Below are 16,101 nucleotides of genomic sequence, written 5' to 3' on the forward strand. Positions count from 1 at the left end.
TGTATTTATCTGGTTTCCAAGGTCTATGGAGGAAGAGAAGTATGCAAGAATAGGTAGCATTAAGCTTTCCTGCATCAGAGATCAGAACTCCTTCAGCAGCCAAATATCTTTTCAAGGTCTGTTCGGAGGCACAGATCAGAGTCATGCCCTCCTATGAGAAATAAAGCAAAGGTATCACCGGGAACCATCCGAGACACAACTTTTCTTTCAGACAGTAAAAGCAGAGAGTTTACAAGACTTATGGTATTACTTTCACAGAACTTAAACCTTCCATGTTTACACTGGTATTTTGGCTAGTAGGGATCACTATTCCCATAGTGTAACTCAAAGCACAGAGCTTTCTCTTTGCTCAAGTAGTAATTCTAATCCAGAACACCGGCACAGGGAAGGTGAAAGCATTGCTTTCACCATGTATTTTGAGACTGGCAACTGCACTGTGAGGTATTGCAGTAGTATCTATTACAGTAGGGGGGGGGAAAAAACAAAAAAAAAAAAAAAAAAAAAAAAAAAAAAAAGAGAGAGAGAGAAAAATGGAGTGGGGAAGATTGCATTGGAAACAAGGGCAGAGGCTGTGATCCCGAGCCAAACTTCTTCACAGCACACTGTAAAGCTAAAATAACAGAAAGAATAGTTTGTGGAATGAGAAGTTGTGGACAGCAAACCTTTTCTTCACAGTGCTACACACACATTCTGCTTCTTGTGTGCAGGTAAGAGAAGCTTACCTGCAGTTCATGATCACCATTGCCAAAATGATCCGTGAAGACAAGAACATGTCTAAAGATGATTCCTTTGTCCAAGAGGAAATGGCAAAGGTTATGGAGCTTGAAACAGAGATTGCAAATGTGAGTACAGAAACTAAGAACTTCTCAGGATGTTGCGGGGCGGGGGGGAAGGGTGAGGGGGAAGAGTCTCTTGCTCTTTTGCACAGCAGTTTTCAACACAGCAGAAAACCCATGGCGTAGAAGAAAGCAGAAGGAAGACAACTTGTGCCGTGAGCAGCCCAGAAATCAGAGCCTCTGTGTGCGTAATTATGTCTACTCTGTACACGGCTGCTGTGTCTGCTCTAGCCCTAGCCATGCTTATTTTTGGAAGTCTCCTAAAGCAAGATAATCTATCTTCTGCTAAATGTACACTATGATAACATCAGGACTAGCTCCCTTGCATCCTTAGAAGTCTATAGCACCCAAAAAAACCCCCCAAAACCCCACACCAAACCCAACGCTTAGTCTTCCACTCTAAAGAGGATAGAGGGAACCACTTGGCTCCACATATTACTGAAATATTATTGAATTGGGGGGCTGAGTTCCTGTACTGGAATTTAAAAAGCAGCACTGGACACCATCAAATGAGCTTTTTTCCCAAAGAAATAAATTGTTTTATTTGCATATTATTTGAGTATGTGTATGTTCATGCATGCCTTTTCAGCCATTGATGCTTGTGTCAGTTGATTCTAGTAATAACCTTGTGAATGTCTTCAGGCAACTACCCCAGCAGAAGAAAGGCATGATGTAACCTTGTTGTACAACAAAATGACCTTAAAAGAGCTACAGGAAAAGTTTGCATTGAACGTAAGTGTTTAAAGAGCAGTCTAATACTTTCAGCCTCCTATTCTTACCATGCCAACTGGAAATGGCTTTGTGAATTTATCAATGATGTAATAAGAGAGGTATAAAATCATTCCCATTCTTAATCTTGTCTTCAGAGTCTCTTAAAAAGCATTTTTCTACTGAACAACACTACAACTACATTCAATCCCATAGACTGTACGAAGTCCAGACAGTTATTAAGGCACTTAAAACACCTGGAATTGGTATACATCTTTCTGTCTGCCTAGGAATTTAATTGGACCTTCTTCATCCAAGGTGTCATGTCTTCAGTAAGTGTTCAGGTTGACCCAGAAGAAGAGGTGGTTGTATATGGCATGCCCTATCTGCAAGAGCTGAAAGCAATTATCTCAAAGTACTCAGCAAGGTAAAGAAATGGGGGAATATCTAAGACAAATGTTATGGAAGTCTTGTGGAAATGTAAGTTATTGGCCCCACTTGATAGTTCTGCCAGAGCGTCTCTGAGAAAAAGTGACACCACTTCACTGTAAAATGCGATATTGTCTTCTAGGGTCCTAAAGGTCTGTGGTACTAGGTGTCTCGCCTGCTCACTTGCTTAGGAAAGATTAAATAGGAAGAAAAAGCGTCACAGGCTTAGCTCTTGTTACACTCCAGAAGGGGAAAAAAAATAATAAATTAATCCCTGAACAGGCATGGTAGTAAAGTCCTCAGTCTGGACAGTTAGACTGCCTGTTAAATAAGAACGGTCACCTGTAGATGCTATAAAACTGATGACTGGCAGCAATCAGTTGTTTTATCATCTCCATTCAAAATTAAGATCCCCCTCTGACTGTCTGCACTAGCATTTCTTTTTACAGGGGATTAAACCCAGCTTTGCTTTCCCACACAGCACCATCCAGAACTACCTCATTTGGCGACTGGTAATCGATCGAGTCAGCAGCTTGAGTCGGCGTTTCAAGGATGCTCGGGCCAGCTACAGGAAGGTATTTCCTCTCTTCCTAAAGAGGCCATAGAGCGTAGTACTGGAACAGCGTCCCACAGTCACCACACCAACCTTGTCAATACAGTGACATTATTATGTCACGTAATCCCCAAAGAAATCCAAGAACAGCAATCACAACAATGGAAACGTTTGCCTTAGGTTAATGTCCTCTTTAGGCAATGATTTAGAAAAGAGATGCGTAGGCAGAATTAATCCTGTGGTGCTTTGTGTTGCAGGCACTTTATGGGACAACACTGGAAGAAGCCCGCTGGAGGGAGTGCGTGAGTTACGTCAACAATAACATGGAGAATGCAGTGGGAGCGATGTACGTCAGGGAGACATTTGCTGGTGAGAGCAAGAGGATGGTATGTAGTTTACCCTTCATACTACTGTACATCCACTATGTCTACCGTGCCCATTTCCCCTCCATCTGACCTCCCAGCCTATTTTGTCTGTTAAAGACATCAATCAGCCAAGAGTCAGAAGGCACAAGAACTCATTTGTGATGCTCTTTTAAGTGCCCAGTGCCATGTTTTAGAGCACAGAATTTGGGGACATCACCTTTCAGTAGGAAGCTTTTCACCCCTCCTTAGCTGTGCCTGGGAAAAATAGCACGTAAATGATTAACTTCTTACTGCCTCTCTTTTAGGTCCGAGATTTAATAGATAAGATTCGTGAAGTGTTCATTGAGACTTTAGATGAGTTACAGTGGATGGATGAGGCATCTAAAGAGAAGGCTCGTGAGAAGGTCAGAGATAATAAGGAACTTCAGTATTCTGTCATGAATATGAAATCTTTAGAATTTTGTAGCATCGCTATTCCCCGTTCCTCTATAGGAGGAAAAAACTTTGATCTTCACTATCCTGTTATTCATTATCCTATTACATTGTCCTTTTCTTCTTAATCCTTTGTTAGCTCATATATGTTTTTATTTCCTTTAATGAGTCTTGTGAACCATGTAATAACTGAGGAGAGAAGATGGCACCCAAGGCACCAATGAGAATGACAACTGAATACTATGCAGTCCCCCCAGAAAAAACTTTTCAAACTTTTCATTGACTTCAGGACCATCAGCACTGTTCCAATAGCAAGGGGGAAAAAAAAAAAAAAAAAAAAAAAATAGGACCATCAGCACTGTTCCAATAGCAAGGGGGGAAAAAAAAAAAAAAAAAAAAAAAAAAAAGTACTAAATGAGGGTTAAGCCCAATCCCTGTCAGATGGTGCTGCAGGGTCTGCAAGTCTACCATAGTGGCTGGACACCAAGAGATGAGGGGAAAAAACTTTGTTTCATATTAAAAAAAAGTCTCATTAGGCAATCGAGTGCATTTGAACAAGGTCTTTTAAATATTTGCATCATTTGTCACAAAGAGGTAGACAATAGCAATAAAGAATTTGAACTGTTACATGCATTGAAACTTTAAAGAAAAACAAAAAAACCCACAATTCAGAGGAAACATTAAACTCTCTTATTCTAGGCAATGGCAATTAAAGAACAAATTGGCTATCCAGATTATATTTTGGAAGATCAGAATGACAAACTAGATCAGGAATATGCCAACGTAAGTACGCTCTGCATACCTCAGTATAAAGCCTACACTTATTTTCTTGCCACTTGGGATACTTACACCCGTGCAACTGTCATTTCCGAGTGACTGGACAGCATACGAACTTGATTGTGTTGAACATTTTATAAATGCATGCAAAAAGCTAATAATTAAGTGATACCTTGCAATCAAAACATTTTTTTAGAAGATACATCCAGTGGCATGAGGAATTCCTCTTTCTGCACAGCTTACTAATATACTTGTTTATCTGTTTCTTTAGTTAAACTTCAGTGAACACAATTACTTTGAAAACATTCTGGAAAACCTGAGAGCTGGAGCCCAAAAGAGCTTGAAAAAACTCCGAGAGAGGGTTGACCAAGATATGTAAGTTTCCAGACTGCATGCTACAGGCACAACCTAAATTCTGAAACAATGGTTATCGTGTTTAAGTCACATGCTGTGGATAGCCAAGAATGCTTAAGTCCAAGATCTTCCAAGTTATTTCCTGGAATTAGACAAGTAGTTCGTTGCCTCTTGTGGTAGGAATTCACCCAGTTCTCTTGGAATCTCTCTAATCCTTCATATCCTTCACATTCAGATACTACATTGAAGCTACGTAACACAAAACAGCGACAGATCTTTCTGACAACTCAGCGAGGAGGAGAGGAGATACGCAGTATCATGGGACTTCTAAAAATTTATGATCAGGGGAGAAAAAGCTTAAAATATTCTGGCCAGAATTCTGTTGGAAATATGCCCAATCTCGGGGAAGCTGAGCACCAGCTCTAATTTATGTCCATTTCCAGCTGATTACTTCACACTGCACCTAGTAAAGTATAAATGTATTTTTCAGGAAGTGCCTGGCATAGGTGCAGGTTTGGCTGCTTCACGATCCCTTCTTTGACTCCATGAATGCATCCCGAGTAAGTCTCAGGTCTTGGCCTGTATTGCCCTAGCTGTTACCTCACAGTTCTCTACCCTTAGGCAAATATTCAGCTAGTGCTAGTCCTAAACCAGTCAAAAGTAGCATGTTCATGGTTGTTACTAACAGCCCCAAGGTGGAGCAGTTGGCATCACTAACCAGGAAGAAGCATTACTGCACAGCATCACCAGGACAGCCCCTCCAGTCCTTCAAGTGCAGCTGAGCTCCTGCCAAGTCCATGACATGGATACACCCCTGAAGCCCTGGCTTGCATGTTCAGCATCAAGTGCCTTGGAATATGACCCCATTTCCAGAGCTATGAGCTAGCCAATCTGAACTTTTAATAGTCCGGTTAGCTGTGTTGGAGGTGTCCAGCTTGGGAAGCTGTCTGGCAAAGCTACTGCTGAATACATTAGTGACACATGCGCTGTAACAGAAGGCAGGAGTAAGGAAGTAATACCAACTTGATGTGTTGTTCACTAGTAGGCTTCCAGGCTGTGTGATGCTGGAAGAGAATGCCTTGAGACAAAGGAAAGTAGATTCCAATAAGAATTTCAAACACCTCTTCACAAAATGTAAAATAACAAAGTTATTAATAAGCAAGCAAACCAAAACTCTCCAAAGGGAAGCATTAGACAAATTAATTGTTGCAAAGCCTATTCATTTTTTCTATCCCTTTTCCTGTGAGGTGGTTTTAAGCACACAGTGCAGGCACTTAGAAACCTCCAATGAATTACTGATGCATAATTCACCAAGGGAGTTTTCTGATCAGTCAGCTAAATAATAGAGCGTTTTTTCAGTTTCCTCATTTCTTGAGGCATCAGTCATGGTGCTCTTCATAGCGAAAATTCTTGTGCAGCATTGGTGTTCTTAATCCACTGTGATGCCTCTCCAGTGGCTTGAAGGGGTTCCCCAAGGAAACATAAAACCACTTATCACTCTAGATCACTGTTTAATTAAACTGAAGGAGAGTATAGCTACTTGTGTCAGCAATATTAGTTATAATCATTGCAAATAAGAAAATTAGCCATTGTTCGTAACCATAGCCTCCTCGGCAGGGGTGGTTAGTTATTACAGGCTACCTGGCCAGCTACAAACATTTCATGTCAGGCATGCCAAGGAGAAGCTTATGGACCAAGAATGCATTTTCACAACAGGCTAGCCTTCAGAGCAAAACTGTTTTGAAAAATTCTGAAGTAGCCCCTCAAATTCAGGAACAGATTCCTACTCCCTCTCTATGCATGTGTTACACACAGGCTGGTGGCAATATCAGCACAACCCATTTCTACCACATATCCCTGTTCCCAGGCTGCAGTGAGCAGTCATCTCTATTCTGTTAGTCCAGAACAACCAGCTTCTTGAAAACTGGAAGATACAGACTTGTGCTTCATTTCTTAAGCCAGAAATTTGATTCCATTCCAGCGCAGGCCACAAGCAGTCATGTCAAAGTAACAGCAGATACAGCAACTAGGGCATCACCAGATGCTGTAAGGACAAGACATGTGGGAAGAAGAATATCTTGGGCTGATGCTGCTGAATACTTATCATGAGTCCATGGCTTCAGGCTGTTATTGCGTGGTTCATTAGAGCAGGGCGACTGGAAGTGCGCACCAGAGGTAGAAGAGGAGAAAGAGAAATACAAGGAATAAAAAATTATCAAGCTATTGGAGAGAGCTTCCAGAAGTAGCCTACTTAAAAATTGCTTCTCAAAGTTAACACTCATTATCTACAAAATACTGCACTCCAAATGCAGACATTTATATACCTGTGATTATTCAGTTTTAATTTTTCAAAGTTTAGTCTTAACTTCCAATATGAGCAACTGCCTTCTGCTGCTCAAAGCATCCTCTAAATGCTTATTTTCTTTTGAATGTAAGCTATTAGTTTCTTCTCAAGCTCAGATAGTGTTAAGATGAGCTGGTAAACAGTTACCACATTCCACCCCAGTGTGGCTGTTGAACATTCAAGAGCAAAAGCATTTCTCACTTTAACTTAGCATTGTTTTGGATGAAAGGTGCCCGTAAACGAGACACCAGTTATTTCCTGGTATTGGTATTTCTTTACAGCTGTGTTCAATGGCACCCTTCTTCCCTACCTCAATCCTTTCCTTATACACAGACTGCATTTTTTAACAATAATAATTTAATAAAAAGAATGTCTAAAAAAAAAAATCATTACTAACTTTGTGTGCAACATTTGGTTTTAGATGGATAATCGGAGCTGCAGTGGTCAATGCATTCTATTCCCCCAACCGGAACCAGATAGGTAGGTTTACAACAGTTTTAAACAGCTGCATGGAACCAGTTAATCATTTTTTTGCACCACAAGTGTGCAAGCCTGCTATCCAGAGGGAAACCTGCCTGTGCCCTTACAGAAATTCTGGGCAAGGTAGACAGGCTGTTCTTTTCAAGCAGTTGCTTTGTTGATGAATATTCGTCTCCCACACATACACACTTGGCAGGCACAGTTTATATACTGGAACAGCCTTATGTTTGAAAGCCTGAGACAGTAACTGCTGCTACACGAGCGCCAGCTTCAGAGACCAGAGAATGCTCGCAGTGTGTTCTGGGCTGTCTGTACTCATGTTTCCACATTCCCGATAAACATATGGGCAGCTCTCCAGCTCACTCTCTGTACAGATGGTGCTGAAGTCATATTGATAAGAGGCATACCAGACTAAAGAAACCAGCCTCTGCTTACAGAATGTTACAGAGCCACAACTTTTTGCAGAGTTGCTTGGCTGACCTTTCTTGTTCTTAGCAGAGAAGATCTTCAGACCTAAGACACAGTCAACCTGTCTGGCTCCCCATGCTCCCCGATCTCCAAGCCAGCCACAAGTTCAGGTTAAGCCTACAGATGCTGTAGAATCTTTGCTGGATTCTGAGTACCACAAACAGGAGAGGAACCAAATAATTCCTACTAAGTAGTGCTTATCCAAATTCCCAGACTGCCAAGAAGATCTACGATCCAAGTACTGCCCAATACCCTAAGAGGAAAAATCCATGCCTTTTTCAGAACAGACAGCAACTGTACCCTGCTCACAAAAACAACCCAACCAACAGCCACAAGGGAAAACTTAGATAATTGCTAAAAGCAGAAACATCCAAAGTCCTCATAATTTAGTCCTCTGGCCTCATCAGAAAGAGCTGTTTTCCATTTGTGTAGCTTCCACTTACCTTCATACTGTAGGTACAGTAAAAGCTACAACCAGTCCTCCACCAGGTACAGCCAGGTCCTCCTTTAGCTTGCTAGCAGGTATAATCTTGGAGCTCTACTTGTAGTGGAGCTCAGGCTCCATAATTATCCACCATGGTTTTATGCTGATCATAGTCAGCTGTGAGCCAGCTTTCCAGGCAGGGAACTCAGGTCTTAAAGATGACTGGTTCCTCTACAACTTTGCCCTTAAAAGTAATATGGAAGTAACTGTTTTAAACCACTTGAAGATGAATATACAAGGCAAAAATCCAAGCATAGCTACCCACAATAGTGTAGATGTCAGTTAAATCCTGTTTCTTCCTGTCTCTAGTTTGAAGAAAAGAATTTCCCACACTGCTTTCAGTTTTCTGCTTCTGTCTTAGTGCAGTCTGTCATACATTTTTCCCCAAAACTGTATGGAAAAAACCTTCTATATAGTCAAAAAATATTTTTGTCTCTAAATGAAAAATTTGCTATATAATTTCAATAACTTACTTATTAGAAATTATCTTATTAGAATGAATTGCTTGCAGTCTCAATTCCTCTAGAAGTGCACATGCTTTTCATCTTACATACGTGGGATGAAGACTACATCCCATTGATTCTATAGAAGGCTTTTCCAGTAGACTGAAGGACAGACCTGCTGCTCCCCCCCACCCCAGACTGGCATCCAAGTGCACTTGGCAGTCTGTAGGAATTACTACCGTGCATGTTTTACACACCAAGTGCTGCTGGTAATCAGCATATGATTACCAACCTTTCCTTAACAAAAATAAAGCAATAAAACATCCCTTCGTTCCCCTATAAAATGGCTCTAAACCACAAACAGTACTTACCTCCAGAAGATAGTTCGTAAACATTTTGTTCTGCACTTACTGCAGCATCCATTATAGACCAAATCAGGCTAAAGTTGAAATGTAAATGATGCCTGGCTCTCAAACAAGGAGATATTGTAGTTGCAGATGTGCTAAATTAAACCTTTATTAACTTGTCATTTTCCATTTATCAAGAGAAACAATTTCACATGAGGAGGCATGATGTTGTTACTAATCATTTTATATTTCATGTTCCTTACTGATCCTTAAACCAAGCAAACAATCTGTCTGCAAAGTATGCAAAAATAAAGCTACCTTACAGTCTCGCCCTCTCTCTCCCCCTCTTTGCAGTTTTTCCTGCCGGGATTCTACAGCCCCCCTTCTTCAGCAAACACCAACCGCAAGCCCTGAACTTCGGTGGGATCGGGATGGTTATTGGCCATGAAATTACTCATGGGTTTGATGACAACGGTGAGAAAATATTGTTCTTTCAGCTGCACTCATTGCACTGTAAGAAATCAAAGTGACACGCTGCCGCGAGCGAAGTATCCGCGCACACACGATCACATACCCGCGAAGCCGCTATCTGGGAGCGACACAGGCACGCTATTAACATTCTGTTGAACGTTTTGCAGTGAGTGGCTCATGAACGAAGCAGGTGACACAAGAAGTAAGAAGATGTTAAAAATAAATTGAGTCAATGACCATTCTCAGGAAAAGCTGTTTTTACAATGCTTTTACAGCATTGCCAGATTGGAAATACAATGCAAGGCTGCTAAAGTGAAATGAAATCTGTGAACTACGTTCTCGGGATAGAAGAGCTGTCAGTAGTGTCTTGAAATCACAGGAGACTTTTTATTCCAACATGAACGTTTGAAATAAATTGACTTTCTTATCTTTCTAGAAGGCTACGTAAAATAGTTTTGGGCAAAAACTCACTGCTGATACTGTCAGCCAGTAATTTCTTATATATGGGGTTTTTTTCAATGTGTTTTTTTAATGTTAATTAAGCTTGTGCAGATTACACATAAGCACACAATACAGCTTCAGAACTCTAGATCCATAGCAAACAAAAAGCGTGCTCTAGCCAGAGCGCTGAGAACACAAACACCAGAACTGCAATTCCAGCTTTCTCCTGCTGTGGCAGTCATTAGTTCCCTATGAACCTCAGTTCAGTCACCTGGACACACAGACTAAGCACCTTAGACACCTCAAAGGTGGTGGTAAGTTTTGTTACATGATCGCTGCGTAATCCAATTTGAAATAAAACCAGGCCTTAGTGCTAAAACTGAAGTCAGGGCCGCTGACTGAACAGGAAATCACGGAATAAGAGAGAATGGAGATTAAAGGACCGCAACTGATCTTGTTCATCCCCTTGTGACACAGGAGAATCAACCAAAAACATTTCTGATAAATCTCTGTAGCACAGACCATCTAAATCAAAGGAGGAAAGAGGGGAGGAAGTGCAGCTCCAGCATTAAAAGGAGCAGGTGCTGCACTGGGAGAACGGTTGTTCTAACATACTCTCACTCAAAACTTCTCTTCTTTTCTTGGATTTTCATACAGGTCGGAATTTTGATAAAGATGGAAATATGTTTGACTGGTGGAGCAATTTCTCAGCTATGCATTTCAAGGAGCAGTCTCGCTGCATGGTTTACCAATATGGGAACTACACGTGGGAGCTGGCTGGAGGGCAAAATGTAAGTAAACCCAACCACTTCCACACCACTGGCTTTTTGTACAGAAAAGCACAAAATATTTATATGACGAGCATAAAACCCCACATACTACAGGGTAATCATTCTGGAAAAAAGATACAAGGGCTGTTTCTTGTAAATTAGGGATACAAGTGTAGCCTAGAAAACCAGCAATATCTGTGTGCAATTGGGTTGTGAACGGGGCTCACGTGTGCTTTTGCTGCCAGCCCCTGTGAGGTGGTTTTTGCAAGGGGGAGGGTAATCTGGTGTTTGCTGCTGTATTTTGCCAGTCCTGCTAGCACGTGTTCTGCCCAGCTGCCCGTATTCTGTTCATGTTATACTCTTATCTAGTCTCTATATTCTAATCTACAGCTTTTACCCTATTATTTTTTAATTTTCATTCTCTCCTTTCTTTGCCCCAGCACAAAGTCACTGCTTCCTTCTGTTCCAGTCCACCTGTGGTGCATGACTGTACTTCAGCTTGCGGTTCTTAGGGTTGCTAATGTTACTGGCTATAGAGTAAATGACTGATTATTCTTGTCCAGGTCAGCGGAATAAGCACATTAGGAGAAAATATTGCAGATAACGGAGGAGTCCGACAGGCTTATAAGGTAACTGCCAAATATGCCGGGAGTTAACTTTACCCCTGAGATTCAGCAATGGGGTTACCTATTCTGTCATAAAAAAATTTGACAATTAACATGTTATTACCATAATCAACAACTTAAAGCCTCTATTATATATCTAGAAGCTTATGTCCCCATAGACCCAATCACAGTGTAGGATTGCTGGCATTCTTGCACCCAGGAGAAGACCACCTAATTCTCCTAGCTATACTTTGATGTACTACAGTGCTTGATGCTGCATGCTTCTGCCTCAGGTAAACAAGGGCAACGTTATAAATAGGCACGGTATTAGCTAGGAAAAAGGTAAACCACCCTCCATTTTCAAAAGCCCTTAATTCTGAAAATGGCAGCTGCAGCTTCAAACAGCTTGTCTGTCACATGGCAACAGGGCGGCTACTTTCTTGGCAGCACAGTCTGGTGATCTTACGAAGCAGAGCAACTGGTTTTTTCCAAGTTTATTTCTCTCATGCTTTTCATCTTTGATCTCAAAAGTGACACGTCAGGTAGGACATGAAAAGAATAGATGGAAATACCGTCTCTTTCCCAGGAGGGACACAGATTGTATCTACCAACATATCTGTCTCTAAAAGCCTAGCCCCTGTTGTTGCTTTCTTTATGCGTTTATAAGCTTTAGGAAAATAACACAAAGAAGTCCCTTCTACCTTGCTCCAATTGACTTTTCACGCAGCTAAAAAGCGGAATAAAAATGCAGGCATTGATAATCTCAGAACTGCCTGCCTCTTTCCAAGGTAAAAAGTTGCTTCAACCGGTCAGTTATTTTCAGAAGAAGAGAAACGCAACTGATATGTCAGGGCACCTCCATGCTGTGGTTGAAAACCTATGTGGTTCAGCATGGTTTTATCTGTCACAAACACTATTGCGTATCGCCGTATTGCTCCTGCCCTACTGGGGAAGTCACCTTCCAGATTCAGGGAAACCCATTATCTTTAATCCTCCAGGTTTACAAACCATCATTATGAATAGGAACACACTATTTATCAGCACAAAGGCTCTCTCCATAACGAGCTCAGGTGTGAGCACAGAATGTTCTTTTCTACGAATAATCCTAACAGGTGTCATGGTAAAACTTCTTCTCTCTGGTGTTTTGAATGTGTCAGCAGTTAAGGGTGTTGATACAAGAATATCCTGAATTTTCAGAAATCTAAACTGCCGATTCTGACTCGGAGGGATATCATTAAAATTAATTACTTCGTTAAAGTGAATATGTACTTCGTTCTAAAAGCTATTCCAAATGTGGAAGAGTAGCATGGTATGACATAAACTGCCTGCACACAATCCTCTGATGTTCTGTGCTGCTGAACATATTTTTACCCTCAGCTCTACCTTTTCTGGTTTGCGTGCTTTGGGACTCTCTCAGCCACTAAGAGGATAAGGTGATGAAATAACGTTTGAAATCAACCAGCATGAGGACACATTAACTTGTCTCCATTGTGTCAATATAGCTAAAAAAAGAAAATTGGCCAATTAATGTGTAACAATAACAGGTAATGGATTTAACATTGAGCAAGGTTATTATCTGCTATTTTATGAGCAGTTACCTGAAGAGATAAAAATCATCACCATAGAACTGTGGAGAAGACTTGACACTTCACTTCCAGATACAAATTCCTACAGAAAAGGTCATGTGAAGCTGATGATTTCACTTCAAACTGCAGTCATGGGCGTTCAGTCTCTGTAGCATTATTCATTTAATATATATCACCACCTATATTTAAACGTGAAATTAGCAGTCGCGCTTTGCCATGCTTGCTTGCTGAGACACAACAGCAACCTAATGGTCCATCAGGGTAGTGGCACACCCTTTGCTAAAACGGTGTGTGCCACCCTGCTGAAGAAATTCAGGATAGATCTCCAGGTTACTCCATAAGGAACACGCATCGCTTCTTGCAGTGATTTTTTTTACTAGAAAAATCCACTGAGTGCTTCTGTTGACAGCTTTTTCATAAAACTAGCTGTACTGTTTGTATTAGAAAGATAAAAGCTACAAAAATACAGAAGGGAAGACGTGTTGGGTTCATACACATTGTGACTAAAATCTCTCACCCCAGAATAACATTCAAAATAGCCATCATGCCTGAACAGGCCATCCTGCCGCTGCTCTGAACTGAAGCTATGATCATTTCTAGGCCTACTTAAAATGGCTGGAACGGGAAGGGAAGGAGCCGAAGTTGCCGGGACTGAATCTGTCCCACAAACAGCTTTTCTTCCTCAACTTTGCCCAGGTAAGAACACATGGCTACAGCCACTACATGCTGCATGAAAGTACAAATGAGGTGATCCGGAAGGTTAAAGAGAAAATCAGTCCCAAGCTCCACTCGGGACAGTGATTGACCATTGACCGCATTCATCAAAAGCTCCTCAAGACAGATGTGAAAAAGATGGTTTAGTGAGGAAAGAGTTTTCAGTGACATTTCTGAGGGCACTACTGAAACCTGCTGAAGTGAGGATACAGAGACACAGGGCCTTTGTCAACAAAAAGGCATCGGGGAACAACTTACGGGGAAGAACAGCTTTCAAGAGCTTGCCATTTCATGTAAATATTGGTTCCACTAACGTTTACGAGAAAACTCCTTTTGCTTTCCACACAGATGGGGTTTCATCCATTTTTTAACGTGTGCTGGAGAAAAATGAATGCCTGGGGAATACCAAGCCAGCAGCCCCGAAATAGGAACACATACTCAGATCACTCAGATTCACCCTTCAGTCTGGATGAGAAAATCCCAATGTTTACATTCTTAGAGTAACCAATATTTAGCAGTAGGTCAAATATTTGACAGTAGGCCGACACACTTAGTGCTGTGCCTCAGACTCTCGGACTTCAGCTCATCTGTTTGAGGAAACACGGGTGAAATCAAGAGCTAATAGATCTACCCCAAAGCATCAGATCTTGATCCAAGAACTTGATAAAACAAAAACTAATTAGTAAATAATTGTATCTATTCTGCCTCCTCTACAAAACGTGCGCCAACTATATTGTAACCAATCGGGATGGCTCCTAGGAAAAACTCTGAAAAGCAGTGAATTCCCTTTCATACTGACCCACTAGTGATTAATCCTCCTTGTCTAGGTTTGGTGTGGCTCCTACAGACCAGAATATGCTAGCCAGTCAATAAAGACGGATGTGCACAGCCCTCTGAAATACAGGTGGGTTTTACAAACTGATTTACTAACCGATAACTTACTTGGTTCAACCCGTTGCACCAATACAGTGCAAATGGAGCGGGCGGATCATTGCTAGCAGCTCTATTCTAACAGCCAAGATAAATCTAGACTAACTTCCAGAATTTCTCCCGGCGCTTGTAGGACACTGCTGACCAGTCCATTCCTTTACTTGGCCTGGTAAATTTGCCAATCTAGAGAGAACAGACCAGACCCCAGTTACCATGCGCTCTCTTTGTTCTAGCATTTCATATTAGCTGTATTTTTCTTGCATGAAGTATTCCATATTCTGAGGCTGTAATTGAGTTATGAGGCTGTAAATCGCTTCACGGAGATGGCTTGCTGTTTTCCAGAGCAACAATCTCCACGCGCTGTATCCCTGTAAATAAGTTCCTTCTCTTTGTTCAGGGTGATGGGCTCTTTGCAGAACTTCGAAGCCTTCTCAGAGGTGTTCCACTGTAAAAAAGGCACAGCCATGCATCCTGCGGAGAAATGCAGAGTGTGGTAACCAAAAAGAGCACCGGTGAGAACGACACGTGCTCCGGTGACACAACGAACAGTTCTTGCCAACGATGTGCCTGCCGTTCTCCCGCTCAGTCACAGCCAAGGCCAGTGGTGCAGCTACTGTAGTGAGAATCGCGGGAACTACAGCACTGGAGCTCCTCCAGTCCCACTGAGGAGTACACAGGTATCTCAGTGACCGGTGGGCTGCGCTGAAAGCCACAGCATGTTCCAGAACAGAAACGACTGTTTCGAATGACATCCTGACTGTTACTAAGATACCGCATCAGGGTTACAAAGACTAATTCTTAAATAATAAATAAAAACAGAAAAACAACATACAACTATATATCTATTTTTCAGAAAGGAACAATAATTTTAATATGTCTTACGACTACGCCTTCTGAGACTCGGCAAACCTGTTTGAGACGTTTCACTGAACTGGTTTCCAGTATTCTGATTCAGTTTCTGGTGCATTCCTCCCAAATTCAGGTTAGAGCTAGTTTAAACTCTCGTGCTGTCTGTATACTTGCACTTTGATTACTGCTTTGTTGTAAGAGATTGCTATTTGTCTTGATCTGTTACCAAGTGAGCTGTATGTTAAGATGCCTGTTGGCTGCTAACTTAATGCAAAGCTGCACTCTCCTACTGCACTTGAGTTCCTCTGCTCCAAAGAACAACTGTACCGTGACCTTACAGCAAGGTATTGCTCGATAGAAAGATCCCATTTTTAGGAGTACAAATTCTGTTGTTTTGGTTAAAATTACAGGGTCCCTCCCTTCAGAGATATATTTAAAATGCTGCTTATTCTTGTAGAAAGTGTGTAAAATACTTCTTGCCAAATGGTGAACATGTATCCATGGAAACAATTAAGCTGTTTTTAATCCTGTGCCTTTTCATTTTGCCATAGGCTATTTTTCAGTATTTACATTTGAAAATGTAACAAGTATTAATTTTTAATTAAAAAAAATAAATCACAGTAGCCAATTCAGCAAGCTTTTTCCTATAGAGAGTTTTGGGTGGCTTTCCTCAGTAAGCATTCTAATATAACGATAATATTTTAAACTGCCAACA

General features: G+C 41.3%; 1 protein-coding gene across 2 annotated transcripts in view; it reads left to right on the forward strand.

Annotated features, from left to right (window-relative positions):
• MMEL1 (membrane metalloendopeptidase like 1) overlaps nucleotides 1-16,095 on the forward strand; it is a 29,417-nt gene extending 13,322 nt beyond the window's left edge. For both annotated transcript variants that reach the window (XM_035903576.1, XM_009648113.2), the window contains exons 8-22: nucleotides 708-842; nucleotides 1,479-1,568; nucleotides 1,835-1,971; nucleotides 2,455-2,548; nucleotides 2,784-2,912; nucleotides 3,197-3,295; nucleotides 4,023-4,106; nucleotides 4,372-4,475; nucleotides 7,220-7,278; nucleotides 9,375-9,494; nucleotides 10,590-10,723; nucleotides 11,266-11,331; nucleotides 13,494-13,589; nucleotides 14,435-14,511; nucleotides 14,935-16,095. In XM_035903576.1, the coding sequence (XP_035759469.1) occupies nucleotides 708-842; nucleotides 1,479-1,568; nucleotides 1,835-1,971; nucleotides 2,455-2,548; nucleotides 2,784-2,912; nucleotides 3,197-3,295; nucleotides 4,023-4,106; nucleotides 4,372-4,475; nucleotides 7,220-7,278; nucleotides 9,375-9,494; nucleotides 10,590-10,723; nucleotides 11,266-11,331; nucleotides 13,494-13,589; nucleotides 14,435-14,511; nucleotides 14,935-15,034 (1,524 nt within the window). In that variant the 3' untranslated portion in view covers nucleotides 15,035-16,095. The remainder of the gene's footprint in view (nucleotides 1-707; nucleotides 843-1,478; nucleotides 1,569-1,834; nucleotides 1,972-2,454; nucleotides 2,549-2,783; nucleotides 2,913-3,196; nucleotides 3,296-4,022; nucleotides 4,107-4,371; nucleotides 4,476-7,219; nucleotides 7,279-9,374; nucleotides 9,495-10,589; nucleotides 10,724-11,265; nucleotides 11,332-13,493; nucleotides 13,590-14,434; nucleotides 14,512-14,934) is intronic.
• Nucleotides 16,096-16,101: the final 6 nt, after the last annotated feature.

Source organism: Egretta garzetta, unplaced genomic scaffold (assembly GCF_000687185.1).
Source record: "Egretta garzetta isolate BGI_Z169 unplaced genomic scaffold, ASM68718v1 scaffold61, whole genome shotgun sequence".
NCBI lineage: Eukaryota > Metazoa > Chordata > Aves > Pelecaniformes > Ardeidae > Egretta > Egretta garzetta.